We start from the raw sequence: 26,188 nt of genomic DNA on the forward strand, positions 1-26,188 counted from the left end.
AGAATGCAGTTCGGTGGTTCTGGCCACAGCGCTCTGTTTTGTGGTGTTCAAGGTCTTTCTTACAACAGTTTTCACACCCTGCCTCTCACGTGCTCTGTTAAGTCCTAGCTCCCCTTCCAGGCTGTGAATTCCTTGAGGGGAACGGAAAGTGCCTTCTTCATCTGTGTCCCCTGTTGGACATACACAGAGTGACTCTCGAATGGTCAGATGTCCCGTCTGCTGTTCCGCTGAGCTTCCGTCTCTGTGACGTGGTTCTGTCCCCCATCCGCTCCCTCCCCTGGGCTTCCCTCCCTCCCTCCGTGCGCACCCTGCATCTCTCCTGCCAGGCCTCAGGAAGGCGCCGTCTTCTCCAGGTGCCTCTCTCCAGCCACCACGGTCAAGGCCGTCATGATATATGCAGTGGGCACTCGGGGCCCAGGGACTAAATCATATTGTACTTCTGGTGAACCTCAAGAATCTTGATCTCGAAAGAGAAATATTTGGCTCTGCAACACAAAGAAGTACAGGATCAACAATAAGTGTTCAGCAAGCAAATATAAAGCCAAATATTTTGACATCTTCATTAAGTGTGAAATTTAGCAGTGATGACTGAGACCACATAGCAAACTACAAATTAAATGGGTAACTGGTAGCCAAGTAAGTTCAGATACAAAAATTCTTTCAGAAATGTTGTAGCCATAAACTTGTTTTTAATGTGGGTTATGAACACAGCTTTTAATATGTCTGATATGACGACGGGGAGGGCCGCTCCAAAAAGAAACGCGCTTGAGCTGTTGAACATAAATTGCCTGGGTTCACAAAGCTGTGCTCGTTGCCCCGGAGACGTTTGCTGGATTTTAAGTGATTATAATTCAGTGATGGTGGTCTAGTTGTTATGGAGGGAAGGAAGTATGGATATATAGGTATCTTTTTAAACATTTAATTAAATTTACTTGATAAAAAGAAAAAAGTTCAGGGAATTTTCTCCACATACGCAGAATGAGTGTCGCATTCCTTCCGACACTAAGCAATCTCTGGGGCCCTCAGGTGGTACCAGTAAGGGCCACCTCAGGTCTCTGTCCTGGCCCTCCTCCTGGGTTTACCTGCCACCCCATCTGGTTCCTGCCCAGGGCAGAAAGTCAGGGGGTGACAGGGAAACCCCGAGATCAGTACTGGAGCGGACAAAGCAAAGGGATGCCCTGGCCAGGACCCGGGAGCTCTCATACCGCTGGCTTCTGCCGGGCATGCTGGAGCGACCTTTCCACTCGCCCTTCATGCCTGGGGCGGCTCCAAGCGCCGAGCCATCGTTTTAGGTACTGATGGTGCTGTGACCGCGGGAGCGGAGTGGCAGAGGTGTTTCCTCGGCCGTGACTATTGCACAAGTACAGGGGAGATCCTTGGTGTGCTTTTGCTTCGGTCAGAAGGGGTTTTTTTCTTTCTTTTTTGAATATTCTTTTGTTTTTCATTCTCTGATACAAATTACAGTCCTAGAAACTGATACTCACTGCAACCTGTCCGAAAACTGCAATTGGCCTTCAGGCTTTCACTAGCTGTGCGTAACGTGGGCATGCAACACTCCTGAGGATTCACACCTCATCTTGCCCCCCGACTAACCATCTAGCGAGTTCAGCTCACAGTGAGAGCCGGGATGGGCTGGGAACAGAGGCACACTCGGCTGGAGGTCAGAGCCATAGTCAAAGGTGGAAATGGAAAACATATTCAATACATTGTGTGTTTGTAGAGTCATTAGAATACATCAACTGGAACCACTATGAAGGGATTTCGGCGTGTTTTAATTTTTTTTTAGTAAGTGGATTCGTGTGATCTACTGTCTCCAAACGTGTAGAGTTGCCAGTGAAATACATAGGTATTTTTCAAAAGAGATCATCAAAAAGGACCTTCTAACTCTCCTTACAAAGCTATTTGCAGGATAAATATTGTGATAGATGTGGTTCGGTGCACCTGGGAGCTGGGAGAGACATGGAGCCCGAGGCAGTGAGCACAGATGCACAGATGCAGTGTGAGATTCATCAAGGGTTGTCCCCCCCCCCCCACACACACACACCATGTATTGCAGGTGGCTGACGGCGGCAGCAGGGGGCTCGAACAGTTTCTCTGCCTCTGCCAGGAGAGTGGCTTCCTTGGGAAAATGGTCTTGTTGTTTAAGGACGGGAAAGGCCATGCTAAGACTTCTCTCACAAAACACGTTTGTCATGGGATACGCCGTGATACGGTCATTCCGTTCAGAGCACTCATCAGCACCAGGTCAGTAGACGGGAATAAGTCGGGTCTGCTCCACCTTGGGTACAGTGTGCGCGGGGTTAGGGCATCGACTGGTCGTGAGGCACCTTTCTGACGCTTTCAGCTGATAAGGCGCTACTTTAATTTTTAATCTTTTTTTTTTTAACTAACAGTGGAGATACTAAGCAGACCTAATTATAACGTGTTATTTATTAAAATAATCACGTACATCATTCACCTTTATTGTTAAGAAATGAGCAGGCGCATTTAGCATGTCAGCTTCTTTGCACGCTTGCCCATCTTCTTGGTAGGTGGGTGGTAATACCCCTCTTCAGCCTTAAGGAGTTTGTCCTTCTGAAGGTGGCGTCCGGTAGCAGAGAAATGGCCTAGTAAACCCAGTGCGGTGTTTTATTCTGTCTATGAATTAGTAAGAAACAGCTTGGACTTCGTACGCCGATGAGCGTGTCTTTCGCGGCGTGGTGTTTCCCTGCTGGAGCGGAAGCTCCTTGAGAGCAGGAGCCGTTGCTGCGTCATCCTCTGGTGGCCATCGGATAGCTGAGAAAGCAGCGCTTTTCCTTGACCCCCCAAAAGCTGTCGCCAAGCAAACGGTAAAGATGGTTTGTTTTTTTTTTTGAAGAACCCATCGGGGTGTCTTGATTAGCAATCCCAGCAGGAACGTGGGTAATGTGGCCTGAATTGTGCCACTCCCTGCGGCCACCTTTTCTGGAAGTGGGTTCATTGCAAGCTTAGGCTTGTACTTCTGCTAGAGAAAAATGGGCCCACTCTTCCCTCCGAGAGAGCCTGCAGGAACAGCCACTGAATTCGGCTTTCCCAGACGGTCTCTAAACTGAGGAAATGTCCCTTTAAAACCATTTGCCTAAAATGTCCTGTGATTGCAACATCTGCTAAGCCTGTTAAGTTCTTTCATTAAACAGGTTTATTGTTCTTTGTGCAAACTGCTTATTTGAAGCAATAAAGCAGCGTTCACTGCAGACTTTCTAACCAGCAGGAATTTTTTAACAGGGAGAGAAACTGCATATTCCCTTCATCAGACAGAGTATTAAAATAAATCCTCTTTAGAAATGATCCTATTAACCTCATTTAAAAAGAAAGTCTCTATTTGAAGCCTAGCTGAAATAATATAAAATGATACCAAATGTGTAATTCTGGCAATGCATTTGATCCCTTATGTGTTTTCTAGTTTTTTTTGTCCAGGACCCAGACAGAAGAAGGCAGTTAAATGTGTAAAGATTATTTAAGGAAGAGAAAATTCAATAGCAATTCACTGACTAATTGAAGAAACATTTTTATTACATTATAAAATCCAGAACTTAGTGAGGGAAATCTCGTTGTATACTGGTGTGGCTGATCTGGAACTATGTTTGGATTGAATAAACCTATTTAATTTAGCAACTTAAGACTTTCTCAAATGCACGCTCGCCTCCCAGGCTGCTGCCCTGCAGACCCCGCCGGTCTTCCTGAACGGGAGGGAGCGCAGCTGCAGGGACCACAGAACTCTGGGGAAGAGAGCCCCACCCACCCACCCAGAAGGGGTCAGTGCTCTCAAAGTAAACTCTTGGCCTACGGCTCTCCCGACAATTATAAGCAGATTAAGATGGCTTTACAAAAGATTCAAAGTTTTGCCGATGACAGCCTTTCTTCCTTAAAACATGTGGGTGAGACAGAGTTCGCCGTCTGCCCTAAGTGTGCAGAGCGCTGCAAAACAGGGTGGGTCATTGGGCCTGGAGCCACAGAAAGGTCGCTGGCCCAACTGGTTGCTTTCGTGGTGGCGCTTTAGTGCTGGGGACATTCTCCTCTCAGAGACAACAAAACTGAGAGCGAGCTGTTGGTTCATTTTGTCATCCGAGGCGGAAATGAAGGCTCGGTGACTGACGGACCAAAATGTCAGCGTGCTGTACAGCAGGGCTGGCGGAGTACACCGGCTGGTGTGTTGAAACAGTCCTCAGGAATCTCGGGAGGCTCCGCCGATGCCCACCCAGGTCTCCCTCCACGCTCTCTCCAGCCTACAGTTCTCGAACTCACAATCCCGTCGGGGCGAGGAGGAAAGGGAATGGGTAGAACTGGTTCTGTTGCCATTGGTGAGCAGGTGTCCCGTCTGGTATCACATCTTCCAGTTTTTCTTAGAGAAATTGGAAGTTTGGGTTTTTAAATTAAATGTCTTAGTTTTTAAATAGTGGCTGTTGACCATCTGTTTAAAGACAGTGTGGAGCTGAGCGAAACCTGTCTGCAGGCTGCATGTGGTTGGTGGGGCATTTATATTCACCTCTGTCCCACTGATGCCCTTGACTTAAGAGTCGTAGCTTATTCTTCTGATGTCAAGCTTTTGTCTCTTAATTTTTTTTAATTGCTGTCGTTCAAGTACAGTTGTCTCCATTTTCATTGTCTCTTAATTTTAAAACACAGACATGACCCTGAGAAGTCAGTACTTCCATCTGCATGGTGCAGACGCGGCCACCTCGGTTGAGTGCCGTTCAGCACGCAGCCCCCACGCGCTGTCTGTGTCTGACTCCTGTGCGTGGGCGCGGGCGCAGGCGATGACGTGGCGCAGCCCTGAGTGCACGCGTCGGCTGTGCGAGAGCTGGGCGCCCTGCGCTGCACTTGAGTTGGCGCTCTGGTGTCGAGCCCTCTTAGGCGGCCGTGGGCTCTTTTCACCTAAATTGTGGGTGAAAACTGTGATGAGGGCAGCTCTGCTGTTATAAGAAGGCCACGCAGCATATTTGTTGTTTACCAAGTCGTAAAGCAAACTGCCCGAACTGGAGTCTCGATTGTGCTTCTCAGTGGCTGTCTGACCTCGGGCATGCGAGGTAACCTCTCTGGTCTCACTTTCCACATCTGTGAATGGGAACGGTCATGATACCAGCATCATTGAGTTATTGCGATGACGGCAGAAGATAGCCTCCCGTGTGGAGCTGCTGGCGCAGCGCCCGACTCAGCAAACACGCAGTAGTTACCAACCACCGCCGCTGCTGCCGTGTGCAAGAAGGCTCGGAGCCTCGCAGCCAGGGAGCTGTGGTTAGGCGCCCGTTCTGCCTGCCTCTCTTACTGGCCCTGACCTCCTGGAAATTGCTTCACCAGCCTCCGGGAGTGCCAGTGAAACCGGGTAATGGGAAAAGTGCTGCTTGGTGGGGGGGAGGGCGGGCCCCTCCAGACACAGCACAGCCCAGGCGGAGACCGTAGGAAGGCCCAGGTGGCTCTTCTGTGACTTTACGATTAGGACGGTTCCGCCTGTCTCTCAGTTTCCACCCAGGCACCCTGATCCAAAGCACAGCACAGCACTGGAATAGTATTGGCTTCAGAATAACTGAAGTAAAATTTCAGAGGGTAAAAATTTTACTTTTTGGTACTCCCACTCTATTTAAAAAATAGCCCTTACGCATGGGATATTCCCTCAGCTCTCACAACTCCTCCGGTGGACTTGTGCCCACTCAGAGAATTCCGAGCCGGCCCAGGCTTCAGGGTGACAGGCAGCCTCAGAGCTGCGACCCCCTTTAGAGCAGGAGAGAGGCCAGCAGGGTGGTCTGGGGCCCCGAGACCAGCCCCGCCCATAGTCCTCGCTTCAGAACGGAGGCAGCCCGACTGGAGGGGCTTCGCCCCCACACAGGACTGCTGAACCGGGGGTGCTCTTTGCACCACCCCGAGCTACTTAGATTCCCTTGTTGTTGGGATTCTCAGCGAGCTCTCTGACCTCTCACCTTTTCGAAGACTTAGCATTCAAGGTTGCTTTGGTTACCTTTAAATCTCTTGGGGAAAATGACACAGTGGATATGGAAACATTTTGCAGAGTTTCTGTGCGACGTCAGTCACTGTTACTTGAATCTGAATCTAAAGGAAGGACTTTATGGCCTCACTTTATTCTGCAACAATATTAGAGCATCTACTAACAACAACAACAAAAGTCCAGGGAGAACTTTATGTTTTGTTTTGGCGGGGGGGGGGGCAAGGGGGGAATACAACCAAATGAAAATACATTGATCAAAACAGAGAAACTCTTCCCATCTCGGAGCCTGTGGAAAAGGAGCCTAATTTGTCTGTGTTCTTTTTATAGCTAATGTGCTAATTGACTCAGAGACAGCACCTGTGTAATGTATTTTTAAAAACCTTACTGAAATCTTCCTCTCAGTGAGATTCTAGGAAAGAATAGCAACAGCTGTCCCCACATCTGCTTGAATGATGCAGTGTGAAAAAGGATTCTAAATATAGTTGAACTTGAGTCAAACGCACTTCCATGCTGTGCTGCAAAGTGCCAGTGGAACCGGATCTGGAGGCGCTTATCATTAAAATAGCCTAAAACTAAAATGCTATGGTTTGCTCTGGAAAGCAACAGATATTTACCTTGGGCAGTCTTTGTTAGCGAACTTGAAATAGAACTGGTCCGTTCCCTCTCTTGCCAGATGGAGAGAAAGATTCTATCAGTGTGGAGGAGTAAAAATAAGTCACATCAGCACAAGAAAGCGGCTTCATACGAGAAGTCTTCGCCACATGCAGTAGCCCCGGGATGCCTTGTTTCCATTCTTCTGTCCTTGAATTTCACATCAGCTGGGGTAGCAGCTCTCAACATCCATCCCCCCTCCCTCTTTTTTCTCTCCCTCCCTTTCTTCCTCCCAAAAATAGTTATAAAATGCCCATTCTGTGCCAGGTACTTTATAGCCTGAGGATCCAGAGAAAAATAGACATAGTTTTTACTCTTACAGAATTGTCCAGTTTAAGTGACATCATAGATTTGACGTGTTGTACACGTACGTCTGGATAACACTGCACCCGGGAAGCTCTTCGTGCGTGTCGGTAACTAGCCGCTACACGGGAGAATGATAGGAGGTTCTGTGGAGCCTCAAACATAAGACCTAGCACAGCAGCTCCCTGTATTGTCCCTTACGGCACACACATACGTCCTCACAGAAACACATACGCATCGTGGTGTTCAGGCATGACCACCTTCCAAGGGGAGATGTCGTACTCCCAATGTACAGGTGAGGAAACGGAGGCTCAGTGCCGCTGGGTTGTCCAAGTGGTCATGGCCAGTAAGTGACTGGGTCGGGATTCGAACTCAGGTTTGTCTCGACAAAGACTCGAGTTCTTAACCGTCATGAGGACGTGCGTGGGAGTCTTAACTTGTAAAGCCTCCACTACCCGTGCTGCCCGCTGCCCCCAGGGCGGAGCTGCTGGCAGCACATTGGTGCCCCACACCCAGCGCCTTAGGTGACCGATCAGCACTCATCTCTTAACTCCCAACCCTCCTGCTCCTCCACAGGCTCACAGGCCCACCAGAAAGTTGAAAGACAATCATCGTCAGTGAAACCTGAAGGTCTTTGCTATCCTTGGTGTCTTACTTTCCTTAGTATCAATATATCTTTACGACGGTAACCACAACTATTCAAGGAGCAGCCTCTCCCAGGGTTGCCCCCTTCTCAGAGGCTTCGAACATACCTGCACGCGGGCAGCCCACAGCACATGTCTGCGGAGAGCATTATAGTTTACGAAGCCCACGCGTGCCTGTGACCTTAAGCCCCACCCTCTGGCCGGTAGCCTTACCTCCCTCCTTTTTGTAGAGGAAGAAACTGAAGCCGAGAGCAAAGGTTAATAATTGCCCGAAGCCAGTAGTTAATGTCAAAGCAAAGCTCAGACTCAGGCTCAGACCTAGTCCCTGTGCAGCCTGGGAAAATCGTGTTTGAGTAGTGACTGTAAACCCCCTGGGTTGGGGGCATTGTCACCGCTGGTCCCAGAACTGCGGGGGATGCTACCGAGGAGGGGAGCTTTTTCTAACCGCACTGCCTACGTGCCGTCTCTGTGGGGTTTTACCAACCGCGTGAGAAGCCCCCGGATGGTGAGATCAGGCTTTGTCTCGTGCCCTCTGGGGTTGCCTTAAGCTCCGTGTCACTGTTCTGGGCCTGCTCCTATGGCTTTACACAGAAGCCTGACCTCGGGACACGTGTTGCTCGTCCCGGGTAAAAGCTAAAATTTGTCAAAATAGAGCATGTAATAAGGACCGCCTTCTCTTCCAAGACTGGTCTCTTCAGTTACGTCTTCTTCCCAGCGTCGTTGATCTCCATCTCCGTGCCTTTCGCCTCAGCCCGGAAACCCACTCGCACCCTTCTCTCTCCCCGCCAAAGGAGTGGTAGCCGAGGGCGAAGGAGGCTGCCCTGCATCGAGCAGGTGCCCCTTGGCTCACTTCCCCATCTCAGGCAGCCTTCTTTGAAGGGTGATCGGAACACGCAGGGCCCGTTTCCTCTCTCCGCTGTCTCTTCCCCGGGGCCGCCTGGTCTGCGCCATCACCCCAGGACACCTCTGTGGGAGGCGGCGTCAGCAGCCTGCAGACTGCAGAGTGTTTCAGCCCCTGTCTAACTGGGTCTCCTTGCTCCACATACAGTGTTTGACTACTTCACTCTCCTAGAAACCCATTGCTCCCTCCGTCTCCTCTGTGAGCTTCTTTTTTCTTCTTTTTTAATGATTGTATTTATTTCTAGAGAGAGTGGAAGGGAGGGAGAAAGAGAGGGAGAGAAACATCAGCATGTGGTTGCCTCTCATGTGCCCTCTCCTGGGGACCTGGCCTGCAACCCAGGCATGCGCCCTGACCGGAAATTGAACCAAGGACACTTCGGTTCGCAGGCCGGCACTCAGTTCACTGAGCCACACCAGCCAGGGTTGTGAGCTTCTTCCTGCTCCTCTGCCCACACATAAAATGCTGTTCTTCAGGGTCCCGCATCTGGCCAACGGCCCTCCTTCATAGTGACTCTCTTTGTGTCGTTTCAATGATCCCGGCTTCAGTTCGCACCCCCACTTGGGCTGCCGAGCGGGGTCTCGAGCCGTGATCTTGCTCTCATTATTCCCCGTCCACCTGGATGCGGCGGCACTGCGGCTTCAGCTCATTCCCTCGGCACGCGCTGTCCCTCCTGCAGTCCCCACTCGGCCGGTGGACCATCCACCGAAGCACACCCCGGCAGTCATGCACAACCAGCCTCTCCCCCCTTCCCTCCCAGGAACCACTTCTGTCACTTTGCCTCCTAGATGTTTCTCTGGTTGGTCCTCTCCCCGTGCCCTGGTCTTTTTTCCTGGCAACTGCCCTTTTAAAACATGTGTTTTTATTTTTCGGTTACAGTTCACATTCAATATTATACTAGTTTCAGGTGTATAGCACAGTGGCTAGACATGTGTATACTTTACAAGGGTTCCCCCCAGTGAGTCCAGTACCACCCGGCACTGCACACAGCCACCACAGTGTTCTGTATACCTGGCGATTGTCTTTATGTTCTTCCCTGTGTCTGAAATGCTTCTCTCACTTGTTGTAATTGTTAAGCTGGCTTGTGTGTTCTTATTTTTGGCTCTTTTGCCCCTTTCCTTCTATGCACATATTTTTCTAACACTCCAGGTTCCGGGTGTCTCTCTCCCCCACTCGCCTGAGCTGCTTCGGGACAAGGGCTGTCCCCGGGCCTACTCACCTCTGTGCTCCCAGGGCCTGCAGCTTCCTAACGCCTCGACACATATGTGTTGAACTGAATCAAACTCTCTCTCTCTCTCTAGAGTAATCAGAACACGTGGAAACCACTGGAAACCATAGTAGCTTTGGAGGGAAATACAGGCAGTTATCCCAAGCGTCTGGTCCGCGCAGCATTACGGGACTCCTGGGGCGGACAGGCAGGCCCTCTTCCCTCCCCCGTCTTTGTCTCGTGTGCGAACATCACATGCTCCCCCTCCCCAGAGCAAACCCGCCCCTGCCTCCGCTCGGAGTCTGCCTGACCCCTGCCGTTCTCTCGGCCCAGCTCCAAGGCTGAGCTCGGGGTGGACCAGACGCCTCTCGCCTGTGCTGCTGTCTGCAGCGTGGCACCTGTCGGGGGCCTTACGGTTTCCTGTTACCTTGTCGGTCTTTCCCAGTAAACTGGGGACCCATTTAGGACAGAGCTCACTCCTCTTACATTCGCAGTGCCCGGCAGATCTCAGATGAATAACGAATAAAAGAATACGCTTTGAAAGAAGCAAATGTTTGTGGGTGTGCTGATATTAAAATCTCTAGAGTATACTCTCCTCCTCCAAGTGTAAAGCTTAAGTTTCTTCTCTTGATAGGACCTTAAAACCATGTATTTTAGGTGTGTTCAGATTCTGGTGTCTCCAGGGAGCAGTTGTTAATCAGGCCAGCGGATCGACGGCCGCACTGAAATCAAAGCATTCATTATCAAAGCCTTTTTGTTTATGAGTACAAACACACCATTGATGTTCATAAGAAGAATTATTTTCTCCCCTGAATGGTAACTAGCCACAAAAGCTGGTGTACACATGTGATAGGGTTTTTCACAGGAGCTTAGAGAATGCTGGGCTTTGATGTCCTGCCCTTGAATGGAAACGGGTCTGCATTACAAAATCACCAGTGAGGAAAATGGGAAACTTCTAGGCGCGCACCTGAGAAGCATGGTTAGAATTCCTAAGTATTAAAACCCATCAGAGGCATTGTTTATAACAGAAGAAAAAAAAGCTACATGTTTTGGTAGTAACCCATGTGTCTTATGCTATGAGAATGATGAAATTAAGTAGAATCTATTAATATTTCAGATTTTGTATTACACAGAAATCTCTCTATCTCTTACATAGAGCTAAGACATAGTGAAAGCAGAAGAAACCAGCATAAGATAGCAACAACAGCAAACAGCTATAAAGAAGTTGGGGTGTCTCATGGGAAAAGGGACTAGAACCAGAATGTGAAGTGGGCTCTTTATGTCTTTCTCGGTCCACAAAGTCTCTCATCTCTCCTTTCCACGACTTGCTTCTTTTTTCTCTCTCTAGACTAGCTCTCTCAGGACCTCTGGCCACCTGGCAGAAGATGGCCACCACCTAGCACTCTAGGGTATAGATCCTCTTTCAACTCAACCAGGGAGCTCAGCCTGAATTAGAATCTGTCGGTTCCGATTCCCGCCTCTCCGAAGAGAGAAGGTGGCTGGTATAGCATAGGTCAGAAGTCTACTGCAATCCAAGCAGCCGTGGTCAAGGTGACAGAGCCATGTGATACAACGGCGGTTACTGTGGCACCCATACGAATGCAAAAGGGGCAGTTCTCGGGCAGGATGGGCTATCATGAGACAGAGAGACAGACAGCCAGCCCCTACTGCCACCAAGAACCAGGGAAGGATGGAGTGTAAGTACAGCATAGCAGCACCCATCCCAGTGTATATCACCTCTAGGCTTTTTACCTGTTTCCTCCACCAAACCGTGCGCAGCTTGAGGCCTGGTTCCATATCTTAATTACGTTTCATTCTCTTGTTCCCAGAACAGTGCCTGACAAGAGGCATTCAGTGAATACTTATTGGATAAACTAAAACAGATATGAGCTCTGCCTTCATAGGAATTACAGTCTGGCAATGAAATCAGGCAATAAACAAGCAAATAAAAAGCTATAATTATAGTGAGCACTAAGACCATTAAAGAAAGGGGATAGAGAAAGGAGGAGTTACCAAGCAAGAATAGAAACTTTCAGAAGATCCTCCATGGTGTTAACACCCAAGGTAGTTGTACTAACTTTGCTTGTTCATCCCAAGAGGCTGGAGACTGTAATCATAAAAGATTGCATTTACATTTCATTGCATTTGTAACTGTAATGCCAAAAAAAATGTGGTTACCTTTAAATACATGGGCTACTAAAAGATTGCCTTAAAGAGCTATATGAAAAACTATAAAGAAATGTAATCAGTGTTTGCTGATAGCTTTTCATTTTTACCTTACAGTTTTAAATTGGTCCACTCCTCAGAGCTTGATGTAATTATAAAACGGTTCTTTGAGATGGTGAATGATTAATTATTAAGTGCACGATAAGAGACATACTTCGGCCAGCTCTGCAAAGAGATCTGTATTAAGATTAGAAGTACCACAGTGCAAAAGGCATGCCCTCTCAAGAGGAATCCGGCAGGATCAGATGAGGCACCTGGATGTGTTTTGTGGGTATGATTGAAAGATTGTGTCCGGTGATCATTGATGGTAAAAGAGACTAAGGTAGGAATCTGTGAAATGCTTTTTATTAGCGTACTTGTTGCCAGTATCTAACAGAGAAAGAACTATTCTGGAAGCAAACCGCATCCGCTAAACAATAATTAACAAGGCTTTACCTAGCTGTATTAATTAGCGTAACTAGCAGGTGCTTCTGTATAAACAACTCCAAAACCCCAGTGGCTTGTTACTGTGCACTTCTCCTTCTGAGACGTTCAGTGCAGATTGGGGGCCCGGGGGCAGTCTGCTCCAGAAAATTGCCCAAGGTCCCAGGCTCCTTCTGCCTTGTGGCTCCCTCTTCCTGAGTCGCCTCCATTCAGGCTGGCCCACAGGGAAAGTGAGGGGTTGGGCCAGGTCCAGACCAGGAAGCACACATCACTTCCACTCATACTTTCTTGGCCAGGACCGAGTCACGTGTGCCACACCTACCTGCAGGGAAGGCTAGAGCAGTGGACAGTTAGAGACCCAGGAGGAAGAGGAGAACATCGGTATTGGTGAATATTCTCAGTGTGTCCACACTAGCAAGTGTAGATTGGAGAAGCTGGGAAAAGGTAAATAGGGCAAAAAAGCCCTTTGTATCATCAAAAGAATGTTGTTAAGAAAACCCGAAATGTTTCAAACAAGTTATCTTTTACAAAAAAACAAACAGGCAAAAATACCTCCTTCAGTCCGGAGTGGCGTTTCCCAAGCAGGAACTAGGGGCGAGTGTGAGTCCATAGTTTTACCTTGACCTGCCCTAGCAGGCCTGGTTTATTATACACGATGTCGTATGCCCCTCTCGGTGGTAGCAGTAGCTGTGCCTGGGTTCTGTCTCTGGGATTCTGCACGTTTCAGTCCTGCCTGCAGATTTAAATTCCGCTACAGCGAGAGCTTCCACCATTGAGCACTTGCCATCCTGAGACACCCTTCTAGGTCCTCTGTGGTCACAGGCACCCCATGGCGTGTGTTGTGTTGTTCTCATTTCACAAATGGTGGGCCTGAGGTATGGGGATGTCTGATAACTCGCACCAAGGTTGTGTAGCTGGTGAGGAGATGGAGAGCTCGAATAGAAGCCCAGGCTGACTAACCCCAGGCTCATCCTCGTGAACAGGAAACTACAACGTAGGGAAAAGCAAAACAAACAGCCGCCACCACGGTAGACCCCCTGGGGAATCTCTGACATTCAGTATCAGAGAAGCGGAGTGCTGCCCCACCTCGTACTCTCAGGGGTCTTGTCTGTGAATGCACTTTGTAAGTGACTTCCGTCCAGGAAGTTTCAGATTTTCTCAAGGGCAACACAAACCAGGCAGTTGGAGAGCATGAATCTTACTGTTATAACCGGGACGGATCAATATTTGAGGACTGACTTGCGTTTCAGGTGCTCCCGATTTGGCCTGGTGAATAGCTGTAGCGGTGCTGGCCAGCTTTCCTCGAACAAAGCGCAATAGTCTGGGTTTGACTTTTATTTATGGACTCCAGTTGGGTTTTTTTTTTAACATATTTGAGTTCAAGAAATGATGGCTGAGCATGTACTGTGTGGAAATTTCCTTGCTTATTAATGTGGGAGGGGGACAGAAGAAAAGCCACGTTCTCAAGGGTACTAAGTAGTACGTGGGGCAGGAGTACTTTAAACGTCAGTGAGGCTGCTAAAACTTCTGAAAACCATTCTTTAGGTCCTGCCCTCTTAGCGGGCGGGGGCTCACGGAGGTGGTGAAAGAGGAGGGCATAGAATCCTTAAGGAAGCAATTCTGGCTCAGTTGGTCGATCATATTTCCCTTCATCTGATATCCCTTTTTATAACAGCTTTATTGAGATAAAATTCACAAATGACCCAATTTAAACTGCACAATGCAGTGACTTTTAGTGTATTTCCAGAGTTGCGTGAGCCCATCATCACAATTTTAGAACATTCACACACAAAAAAAATCCTACTCAAGTACTATTCACTTTCCATTTTCCTCCAAGTCCCCCAGCTCTAGGCAACCACCAACCTACTTTCTCTCTCTGCATATTTGCCTGTCCTGGACATTTCTTATAACTATGCATGCGTGGCCTTCTGTGACTGGCTTCTTCCATCTAGTTAGCATCATGCATTAGAGCTTCGTCCATGTGGTAGCATGTGCCAGAACGCCATTCTCTTTGGTGCTCAATGACATTCCACAGTGCGGCTGCACCACAGTTTCTTTATCCGCCCATCGGCTGGTGGCCACTGGAGTTGTGTCTTCCCTTTGGCTGGTAAGCGCACTGCTGCTGTGAACATTCGTGTACGAGTGGACGTGTGTTTCCATCTCTCGTGGTGTTTGTCTGGGAGTGCAATTGCTGGGTCATGTGGTAACTCTGTGTTTATCCTTTTTAGGAACTGCCAGGCCGTTTTCCAAAGCGACTGCGCCATTTTGCATTCCCAGCAGCAGTGTGTGAGGGCCCCGCTTCCTCCGCACCCTCGCCGACGCTTGTCGTTACCTGTTTCTGTGACTGTAGCATCCTAGTGGGTGTGAAGTGGTGTCTCCTTGTTGTGATATGCATTTCCCTGGTGCAGTGATACCGTGGTATTTATCTTACCAGCCTAAGTCAAAAGCTTTAATCTGATACTTCCTTAAGTGCATAATCGAAACTGTCTTACATCGTGGGATCATTTTCTAAAACAAAACCAGAGGTCTCTTCAAGACAAATTTCACTTGCGGGGTTGGAGTTAAACCGGAAAGAATGCAGAGGAAGAGGGCGTGGAGTTAAGATTGCGCACTCACCTGGGAGATTTGTCTTGCAGTATGAATTGATTCGTTGACCACGGTCCGAGGCCTTTCTCGAAGGCACGCAAGTACTATTGTGTGACACGCACCGGGTGCTCCAGACAGCACTCTGATTAAATCTGCAGCGTGATGTCATCCGGCAAACACTTGAAAGTGGAGATGCGTGTCTCTTCTGGTGTTATCAGTCTAGATTAGCTGTGGTTCACAGCACAGTGAGCTTTTTCTCCTCCGTTATCCATCAGTCTGTGTCTCATCATGGGCCAATAATCTGTCACCTGAAACTACTTAAAATAGGTTGGATTTTCTTAGATGCCGTGCGGCTGTGACGGCATCGAGTGCGGCTGCAGGAGAAGGGAAAGCACCTTTTCATGACTCCCGTGCGCCCCCGGAGCCCTTGTCTCCAGGAGAAGCGCTGCGTTTTAGCCCCGAGCTCGTGCACCTAGGCGGGTGCCCGTGGCCCCGTAGCCTCCGCCTCTGCACCTGGCAGGCGCTCCTGGTGTGCTTATCTCTGTGTGTCTGTTAGGAAAAAGGCGCGGGCCCTCGGAGGTGTCGGTGCCACCCTCTCGATTTTACCGGCTAGCAGACATGTGAGAAGAGCCCCCACCAAAGCCATTGGGTGTGGAAAAACAAGGTAGAAGTTGGTCCGAGAGGATGCGTGCTTCAGAGGAGGACTCCGTATCTTTCAGAGAGCTCCCCCAAAACAGGGGCCCTAAGGGTGGACTGATTATTCTCCCTGATCCTGAGACACAAGACCTTGTGGGTCTCAACGGTCCTCATTCGCTCTGCACACCTGTCTGCAGGTCACACAGCTCTGACAAGGCCTGGGAGGGCCCGGAGGGAGGGAGAGGCCTGACAGTGGATGATCAATGCCTTCACGATGTATCACATGTGCTCTGCCTTATTCGCTCCTTAACTTTTAGTGTGCGTTGATGTAGCTTAGTTTTGGCAGCGGTGGGAAGTGGCAGCTTAGGTGAACAGGCAGAGCGTGAATTTTGTCTCCCCAAAGTAAAGGGAGGCAATAACTCTATATGTAAGGAGCTGGATTTGTTTGGTGTTTATTTGTTTGCTTATATTTTAGCCTTAGTAAATCTGTCTTGAACCTTCTGTTAACTGAAATAGTATTTTGCTGAGCACTTAAGCATGTCGAAGCTCAGTGGTAATTGTTGCCTCTAATGAAGATCTCGAACTGTTGTATAACCCTGACCCATGTGCCTTTAGAACTGTGAAAGAAACTAAACGCTATTTATTAAAGTATCCGTGAGAATTATAGTTTAGATTCTTATTTTTGCAAATGAGTGTCCCTTGAGTCATAATAAACATAACTATAATGAGAGCTCATCAAGACTCGACTGTGTGGTGAGAGCTTTGCACTGGCGAACTCAGCTCAGTCTTTGCAGGCCCTCTGAGGTGTGCACCGTCAGGTGGCGTCCCCCTTTCACAGAGCGAGGCGCAGTGGCATTTAACACGTGCCGTATTGGGAGCTCGCACCCTCAGCTTTCCAACCAGCAACACCCCCTTTGTGCCCCGTGTATGGAGTGAACACTGTAGCCCCCCCTTTCCTGTACCAGAGGACATGCTCGACGTGGGGGGAGTGAAAGAGAAAATGAATGAATCCAAGAATGAGAGAGAGCGTGCCTGTAGCATGGAAGCAAACAGACAAGTTTTGCTGGAGTCGTTTTCTTGTTGTTTTGAGGCCCGGGGTAGGGGGGACGGGGGGCGTTGGCGTGGTCGTGTCTGCCCAAGCTTTTCAGATTCCCCCCCCCCCCCCCCCGCCATGTCCTTGCACACACACGGGAGGTGGTAACTGCCAAAGAGAAGCCGACTCAAGGCTGGTTATTTCCGTAGGACAATGGCCAAGACATTTTCTTTCCTGAAACAAAAATGGCCCAGCGATTTTACCTCTTTTCTTGTAAGAAATCAGAATAAAAAGAAACATTGCTAATGCCAGTTTTCCCTAAGAAAACCAAGGACCTCTGACTATCTTTTTTGCATAGAAAATAGGGTATATTTAGAAATTCAGGAAAGATTTGCAAAATGAGTAAATGCTTTATTTGTTGTAAATGCTGTACTTGTTACTATGCTTTCTTGTTGTAAGCATAAAGTTATTCATAGTCGATTAACTTACTATTTAATTCAATTAAATTACTGTAATCACTTGGCTGGGCCATGTTAACAGCAGGAGACCCTAAAACCAATGAATCAATTAACATCTCACACTCATCCATGAACACACCCGTTTTTCATAGCCTTTGTTTCATACCTTTCATGCTCTGCAGTGGAGGTAAGTGTTTGCGTATGATGTCACTCAAGTTACATTCCTTTCCGAATGCCTGGCAGAAAGCAGCCCTTTAAGCCAATAATCTTCTCCAGTGTCGGAGTGGAATCACAGATAAAGCGGGAGCTTATCTCGCCCCTCCTCCCGTCTCCCACCCCGGGAGCAGCGCTGATCTGCCGGATACCGGCTCCGGCTCCACTGAGCGGTCACCTCAGGTGGGGGCTCCTCCTGGGACCCACGGCGCATTCCGCTTTCAGGTAGTCCTGAAAGGTAGAAATGGCTCCCTTTGCCAAGGCGGATTCCGTGTTCTTTGATGCCTCCTCCTCAACACGAACTCTTCCTTCGGGAATGAAACTCTGAAAACTGGAGTAGGACATCTTAGTTAACTTTTGCCACTTGCACAATGCAGAGCAAGTATGAAATGTTTCAGAGGCTTAATCTGCACGCTCCATGACATGAACCCTCGATGTGGAAGCTGACACGTGGGGGCTTCGAAGTCAGCAAAGAGAGCTGCACAGTGGGAACGCTGACTCCTTCGTCCTGGCCGCTGCCCTCGGTAGTGCCCGCTCCGTTTTACAGATGAGGAGGCTGAGAGGCACAGCTAAGAAATGTACTGAGAATCTCCTGGTTAGTAAGTGTCAGGGCCAGCATTCGAAATCAGGCAGTCTGGCCTCAGAGATCCTCCTGTCCACCCCTGGCTGTGCTGACTGACTGTCCACCAGCACCCCAACCCCCACAGCTGTGCCCTCTTAGTTTAGGGGTACAGGGGATTTCCCGTACCGCCTTCACTTCAGAGTCCTCAGCTGTAGAAACGGGCCAGCTTGTTGTAGGAATTCAGTGGAACACCATGGCACACGGTCCGTGGTTCTTAATATCTATGGGCTTACTTTGGGTCTTTTTTTTTTCTTTTTCTTTTCTTTCTTTTTTTTTAATTTAGGCCCCACCTGGAACTTCTGATTCATTTAAGTACTTTGTGGCATGTGGTTTGTTGTCACCGATTTGAGACTGAGCTCAACATTGCTTCGGAATAAGCAGGATGTTTTCTTAAAGTTCATCTTAATAACTTCAGGGTTCACGTCTTGAGTCAGCACCGATAGGGTGGTTCTGGGTGGCATCACTGCGTCCCACTTCATAACCCCACGGGGACTGCTCCTCGGATAGTTAAAACGCACTTCCTTGCCCCGTGGACGGCAGAAGTATTTATCTGGGTGCCCACTGAAGGCTCTGCATCTTGTAGACAGCCTGATTCTGGTAAAAAAGGAATGTGTTTGTTATCTTTCCCTGCGTTTGCCAGCTCCTTTGCAGTGACCCAATACACTAGCCTGAAAGGAAGCCCTCGAGAATATTATTAGCATCCCCTACAAACATTTTCTATTTTAAAATCTGAGCACAGTAGAACTCAAGAGCTTATCAATATTCTGGTTGATACAGGCTTTTCTCATCAGCAGATGTGTTGGCTGAATCGAGAGGAAATAATTTATTATTTTGCCGCCTTCTGCAAGAGAGGGGAAGACCCTGAAGGAGAATGTAAACGACTCCTTTAGTACATCTCTGTGATGAGAACCGGGGGCAGTCAGCTTCAGGGAGGCCAGCTGCAGGACTTCTGCGCGGCTGGCGAGAGCCTGCCGTGTGTTCGCAGCCGGTTCCCCCGGCCACGCAACTTGGGCTTTCCTGAACGGGAACAAGGGCCGTGCCCTTTGGATCTCATCGGAGCCAGGTCAGAGATGCCCGGGCAGACTCGGAGATGGAAGAGGCTGCGGTGTCTCAGAGGGGGAGCACTGTTCCATTCACCAGTCATTTATGGATGGAACAGTTCTTATTCACGCGGCAGTGAGGCGCACACACGTGACTCGTGCCGTCCCCGCCCTCCCGTGCTCGGTCTGTGGGGAGGGGACGGGGAGTTTCGGTACAGTGTAGCCAACACTGTGGTGGAGGGCAGGGTGCTCAGCCTGGGGGTGGTGGGGGGGTGGGAGGCAGGAAGACGAGGACGGGGCTGGCTGAGAAGGCTTCGGCAGGGGCGGCGTGCTGGTGTGAGTCCTAGAGGACGGGCTGGCCCTGGAAGGCGAAGGAGCGATGGGAGGACATTCCAGCAGACCTCTGCGTCCTCTGGAGCAGAGTTCTCAACCATCCTGCCCACCAGCAGCATGAGCTCCAAAGGGCGCCCTGTCTGGCCCACCGACTCAAATCCTATTGTTATGTGACTGTTGAAGAAAACATTCATTTCTGTGTCTTGTTGATTGGCCGGTTTGGTGAAGTGTAAGTTGTAAGAAAAACCAAACAAAACATATGGGCCGTTCTGTCCCTGAAGCGGACAGCCTGCCTCACTCATTCGGTCTGACCTGCCCTCGGCAGCCTGCGCGGGAACAGCCGAGGAGGATGCCAGAGCCCCAGGAGCAGGGGCCGGGAGAAAGGGCGGGGGGGGCGCTGAGGAGAACCGCCTGCTGTGTGTCTGGCATCAGAGGGGACTGTAAAATCAACGGGAGTTGGACAGTAAAGAGCATTCAAAATAGTCATGAGCCCTGCGGGTAACAGGGGCGGTGGCACATGACAGCCAGCCCACGGCACTTACCGGCTTTGCAGCCTTGAGCAAACTGCTTGACCTCTCAGAGCTCCGTTTTCCATACACTAAGCACTAACAAGCACACCTCACTGCACAGCCGAAGGGTGGGGTGAGGATTAAATGACTAATTTGTGGAAGCACTTGGAATAGGGTCTTGTGAGCTGGTAGGGGGCTGAGTCCCAGTTCCCTCAGAAGGAGACCCAAACCTATCAAGACCTTTGCCGTTAGCAAGATACTTAGTCCGGAGCGCCAGTTCTCCACAAGGCATCATCAGTTCACCGTACAAGCCGTACAAGGTGTATTCACTCAACACAGATCTCTTGGGTGCCTCCTCTGGGCCGGGCACCGTTCTGCTGGGCACGGGGAAAGGAACGAGAGGCATCAGACCAGGCGAGGGACCCGGCGTGCGAGGAGGCCCGGCTCGTTGCAGGGGTGACGGAGAGTCCACGTGGAGTCAGGGAAGAAAAGAAAAGCAGGCAGTGAGACCAGAGAGGTAATGAGGGTCAGATCTGGGAGAACCCCAACTCCATCACAGAGACGCTGGCTTTTACTTGGAGACCAGTGCAGGGTAAGCATTGAGAGGAGTTCTGACAAGTCCTGCTGCTCATTGAGCTTACAGAACGTAGCAGGCGCTGTGCTGAATGCCGCGTTAGAGCAAGGACGCAAGGCAGATGACCTTGTCCCCAGAGAGGAAGCCGCGGTAGGAGTCAGGCAGCTCGCCTGGGGCAGTGGTCCGGTCCAGGTCTGGGGGACTTCACACCATTAGACCAGAATTGAGTGAGTACAGGAGCATGTTTGCCACCAGATTGGTTGTAGCCAGGCTCTCGCAGGTTCCACTCGACTACCGCACAAGCTCAGGAGCTGGGTAGGCCTCTGGGGGGACCAAGAGCCTGTGAGCCCGGCGCTCACCACACGCCGGGATACGGAGCAGGCAGACGCAGTGTCGGAGCTCTGGCCTTACGCTCCCAAGCACCTTCTGTTTTTCCAGCGGACACTCTCAGTGAGCTCACTCTTTCCGTGGGTAGACCCCACCGTCACTGAGTGCCGTTGCTGAAGGGCAGGGCGGAATCAAAACCCAAAATACCAGAGGTTCAATTTCCTGTTCCTGACCACACGAGGCCAGAGCCTGAGGCAGGTTTCAGAGCAGCTGTCTCCACCCGTGAACGTGCGCTTCAGCTTTGACTCAGAGGAGCCTGTGGGAACCGGCAGACTCCGTACTCTGCAAGACGTTGCTCTCAGCCGAGTGGGCACCTGCAGTGTCAGGCTGAGGGCGCAGCCCCGACCCGGCCCGCGGCGCAGACCACGAGGGCAGACGGGGCTTGCTGGCCAGAAGACCACGGGTGGGGCAGGACCGGCTGAGGGCCTGCCCGCAGTCCTCTTAATTCGCACTCAGCTCACTAGAAATTTGTGATGACTGTTGAAGGAGCTGAATTACAAGATAAAGAAGAGAAGGTGTTAACTTTCTCACACAAGCGTATAAATTAGCTGCCTATGATGTGTGAGTATGATGCCGGGTGCTAAGGAGGCAAAGATAGAGGGTCTCTGCCCCTCTAGCTGTTTGGGAGGGACACACAGTTTACCGTATTCTTGGCACGCAGCAAGGGCTGTCTCACCCCTGTCTCCCAGCTGCTGGACCCGGACTCAACTCCGCACGCTCAGCACGAGTGGAGAGGAAGCAGCACAGGCGAATCGTGCAGGGGATGTGTGATGGCGCCTTCCCCTTGCTTGTGTCAGCCCGGGAACAGCATTCTTCCCAGCACCAAAGGAAGCACTGGCTGTGGGCCGTGTTCAGCCTTTCTGAGAGGTTCGCAGGAGATTTTCGTCTTGTACCTTGACCTTTAGAGGTTATTTCCATGGATAAGATGGGAATTCGTCGCTCTGACGGAGGCACAGGCTGGCGTCAAACCTGACTGTGAACGGACAAGTTACTTGGCTTCCATGAGTGGATGATGAATAGCCTTATGTTTTTAATCTCTAAGACAAGGATAATTATGTTTATTTCATTGGCATTGGTGTGATGACTAAGTGAAAAACATACAGGAAGGTTCTGACAAGTTATTAACACGGTTTAAGTGATAGTTCCCACCCCATTTCTTAAAAACGTGCACGGGGACTTTACCTGTGGGCGCCAGCGACAGTGTCCAGGCACAGGAGCGACATGATGGGCGTAGGTTCTGACGGGGGTGGCTGCGGTGTCGCTGTGACGTGTGGGCCTCAGTGCAGAGAGGCAGGACGCCAGGAAACAGACTCGCACATGGTGACGGCGGTTTAGCCGAAGCGAGGGCCCAAGTGAAGGCAGGGGCAGTGGGGATGGCGAGGATGGAGCCAGGTTAGGGGCTAGAAGAGCAGAGTTGACAGCCTGGGGACTGTTCAAGTTCAGAGGGTACGGAGGGACCATCAGCATTGAAGACGGCTTTCAGTTCTCCAGGGTAGGGGGTCGGACACATGGAGACCGAGTTTGCTGGCGTGGAGAATAATAAAGGTACTGTTGTCCTGCAGACGAAACAGTATGCCTGGCACTGAGCTAAGGAGTCTCAGTATGGTTTGATTGAGTCTTCACGACAGCTCCACGGCGTAAGGGGCGTCGTGGCCGTCTTAGAGTGGTAGAAGTCTAAACTCAGAGAAGCCCAGCGTTGTACGGCTGGTCGGTGTCTCCTGAAAACGTGGACATGGATTTGCCTGGCACCGGAGTCTCACCTTAATTGCAGCGGTGAATGAGCCCTCACTCTGCAGAAGGGGAGATGCCGTTGGGTTGGGGGGGTGAGGGTGAAACTTAGTTCTGGAAACGTTGACCTTGAGCTGCTGTGTGAGGCAGAGATATCCGGGGGGCAGCTGGAGAATCAGGTCTGTAGCTCAGGGGAAGGGTTGGGGGGAGAGATAAAGATTCGGGCATTGCTGGCCTCTGGTTGGTGTGGGGCAGGGAAGGAGATCGCCCAGCAAGGGGCGTGGAGCTGAACTGAAACAGACTCTGGGTAAATGGAAGGCACAGGGGAGTGCTCGCCGAGCTGAGTTGTTCAGAAATGCGCACCTGCCTGTACACCTGCACATACATGTGCCTCTCCTGGCTGAGGTACAGCATTGCCGTTTGGTGCGTGAATTTGCATGGCATTCATTTTCCACTGGACGGGTATTGTCCGTCATTGTTGGAGTTGGCTCCTGCCTTCACAGAGCATATAGTCCAGGAGAACCAGAAGTGGAAAAAGCACTTGAACAACAATAACAAAGCATCATTCATTACACTACAGGCTTCAGTGTTCCCTGGGAGCTCTTTCAGGGCCCTGTGTAAGGTCGGCTCCCAAGCTGGTCCCAGGAATTCAGATCGCAGGTCATGTAAGAGGGAATAAGGTTCTATTTTAAAAACCAACTGCTGGGCCTAAAAATAACCATAGGTGATGTCTTTAGAGAAATGCTTGAGCGTGATTACGAGAAACTTTGAGACAATACATACCGAAGTTAGTCTCGTTACAGTTTATGCAGGAAGCCGAGTGTCTGAAGTGCGGAAGGCAAGAGTGACGCTGAAGACCACGCCTGCGAGTCCTTGAGGGAGGCGGGGGCTCGGTCTGTCGGTCGGTCCCACGCAGGCACCCGTATCTCAGGTGCTGTCGTTTTCCCTTGTCAGCCGAGCACCAGAGGAGCTGCTGATTGGCTCACTTAGAGGAGCCGTGTCACCCCAAAAAAACCCCACTCACCGTTAAATCACAAACTCGCACTTCGCACAAGAGCTGCACAGTGAGGGAGATGTGCAGGGAGCTGGGACCACTGAGAGACAGCTGTTTCCGGCCGCCCGCTCCATCCCCTCCTCCCCCTCCTCCCCCTCTTCCCCACGATGATGATGCTTGAATGTGTGTGTGCGTGTGTCTGTGTATAAAACGATACAGTGCAGCTGCGCTGTGCAAGTATCAGAGTCCAGTGTGCGAACTGAAATTTCTCGGGTGGTTTTTCCTGTATGCGTAATTGCTCTTCTGAGACCTGCATATAAAAGGTGAAAGGAGCAAGTTTCCTTTTCCATTAGAACAGAAGAAGATTCCCAAGTCTTTGTATTACTCAGCAGCTGGCCCCGTCTCAAGTCGTGGCGGCTACCCTGTTATCCCGTCTTCATTTCGAAAGGTTATCTCGCTACATAGTACAGAGCACAGCGCTGGAGCCAGACTGTCTAGGTGTGAATTCCTCCTCCACCCGTCACTGGCTGCGTGACCTTCGGCAAAATGCTTAGCCTCTGTGCTTAGGTTTCCACATCTGTAAAATGGGGCTAATGGTAGTACCTACATCCTCGGGGTTGCGTGAGGACTGAATAAGTTGATACACGTAAAGCACTCAGACCTGTGCCTGGCAAATGTGTAGTAAACAGTCTGCAGAGGTCAGGACTTGGTGCTATTCCTGTGTTAGACCAGCGGATTAAACAGCACGTTAAGATGGTAGCCAGGCCAGTGAGGACAGATATCCCCCGGCCCCCTGTAACCCAGCCACAGGTCAGCTCTCCTCTCACTGAGTGTGGAGGCAAGAGTCCCAGATTTGCCCCCTCTTCCTCTCTTTTAACACTGAGGCCCATCGGTCCCTGGTAGACCTTAGTGGGTTGTCCATTTCAAGCCACACAGCCAGAGACAAGGAACTTTCTCTTCTTTAAAATAGAAACCCCCTTCCTTCTGAACACATGTGCGCTGGCTATGTTTAGAAGCCTTCCACGAGCAGAATAGGAAGAGAGCTAGAAGCCTGGAGAATGGCGTGGCGCCTTGTGCACGATAAGGAAGATAGGCAGCCGGCCAGCCATCCTGTGGTCTCCGTTTTGCAACGTGTTGTCAGATCAGAAGGGGGCTAAGGCTCTTTTCTCTCCGGCTGAGCTTTCCCATCGGCCCTGTGGAGCCGCCAGCTGGGAGACCCTGGCTGACGCGTGTCGTGGGCCCCTCTGTCTCCAGCAGCAGCAAACAGCAAAGCCTGGGTTTTTAAATAGGTGGTATGGGCCCCAGCTTGGAGTCAGTTGTTGAGACCTCGGACTGTGATGCCACCGAACACCTCCTCACTGACCGCCTTCCCTGACTTGCCCCTCAGATCTCCTGAGACCGACCTCCTTCCAGCTGCAAAGCTGGAAACTGGACAATGTTAGTGGAATAAACTCATCAGCTTCTTGGACTTACTTGTAAAACCCCACACAGTCAATTTTAAAGAGGCTTTTGCCTGAGCAACAGTGTAATTTATTCCCCAGAGGATGTGTCAGATCTTGTTTCCTTTTAACTGCTTAAGGGTTAAAACCCACTGCTGTGGTCGCCGAGGTCAGACACCCGAGTCTGTGAGCTGGATCCAGCCCACAGATGTGTTTGGTTTGGCCCACATAGCTGTGCATGCATATATCAGTTAGTTGCAACACCGAAACGGAGAGATTTCACATGACAGCCTGCATTTCCAACTTCTTATTTTAAAAACTCCAAATCCGACGACCTGGGGTCTACCCTCCCGCCCATGTGGAATGGCTGGCTGAGGAGCAGCAGCACCCCACTGCCCCCCACACTGTCGTGCCCCCCCCCCGGCCCCCTGCACGGGGCTCCTTCCCTCACCCCAGAGGCGCTGGGGTTTATAATCCAATTAGAGCCTGGTACCCTTTTTTTTTTTGTAACAGTATAATCCCAAATGAAAAGTGAAAATTCTCATTACTGTCCACGACCCAAATGTAACAGGATGCTAACGACTGAGTCTCAGGTTTTTGCTCTCTGCTTTAGAATGAAAAATCCCAAGCAAAACATTCGTTTTGTTATTGACTTTAAAATCACGCAGTTGAAAATTCTCCTCTCCTGATGTGTTCCCTGAGTCAGAGAACAGTCTTTTTTTTTTTTTTTTTTTTTTTTTTGACCTCTTTCATGGTGGCATTTTATGCTGTTCTGGTTGCTACCAGTAATACAGGCTAAACAACCACCCAAAGTTGCACCCTCTGGCCTTGTCCTTAGTCATCTGCTTTTGGCTGCGGAGACCGTTGAGGTTATAGGCTATATCTGGGGAAGGGAGCGTGGAGACCTAGAGGGGAAACAGTGTTTCACTCGCCCAGAGCCGAGCACTGAGTCATGGGGCCACATAACACAAAGGTGATGTGTGCAGGAGTGTTTCCGAGTTACTTGCATCGGGCAGCCATTTATTTGCTTCTCTCTGCCTTCTGAGCTGCATGGCCAGCCCCTCCCCCAACTTCCTACAGCCCCCTCCCCCACCCCCAGTGCAGGCAGACATGCGGCAGTTGCTAAAATCTGCCCCAGCTCAAATTCTTCTTCCTCTGTACACATTCTTTACTCTGTAGACAGAGGCAGTGCACTGCTGGAACTGCCTGCGGCCCCTGGGGGTGTTTTGGGTACGGCCACAGGAGGCCCGGCCAGCAGTCCGCGGAAGAGCTGTGTCCTGAGAGTACAGAGCCGCCTCACCACTGCGTAGGAGTCGACTCAGTTA

General features: G+C 50.3%; 1 protein-coding gene across 3 annotated transcripts in view; it reads left to right on the forward strand.

Annotated features, from left to right (window-relative positions):
• The window catches only part of NSMCE2 (NSE2 (MMS21) homolog, SMC5-SMC6 complex SUMO ligase), a 205,187-nt gene that overhangs the window by 132,009 nt on the left and 46,990 nt on the right, over positions 1–26,188 (forward strand). Inside the window, exon 5 of one of the 3 annotated variants that reach the window (XM_036031416.1) lies at positions 4,645–5,187. The exons of the other annotated variants lie outside the window; for them this stretch is intronic. Coding sequence (XP_035887309.1) covers positions 4,645–4,940 — 296 coding nt within the window. The 3' untranslated portion in view covers positions 4,941–5,187. Of the gene's footprint in view, positions 1–4,644; positions 5,188–26,188 lie in introns of those variants that run through there. 3 annotated transcript variants of the gene reach the window in all.

The sequence above is a fragment of the Phyllostomus discolor genome, chromosome 7 (genome assembly GCF_004126475.2).
Source record: "Phyllostomus discolor isolate MPI-MPIP mPhyDis1 chromosome 7, mPhyDis1.pri.v3, whole genome shotgun sequence".
In the NCBI taxonomy this organism is placed as follows: Eukaryota; Metazoa; Chordata; class Mammalia; order Chiroptera; family Phyllostomidae; genus Phyllostomus; species Phyllostomus discolor.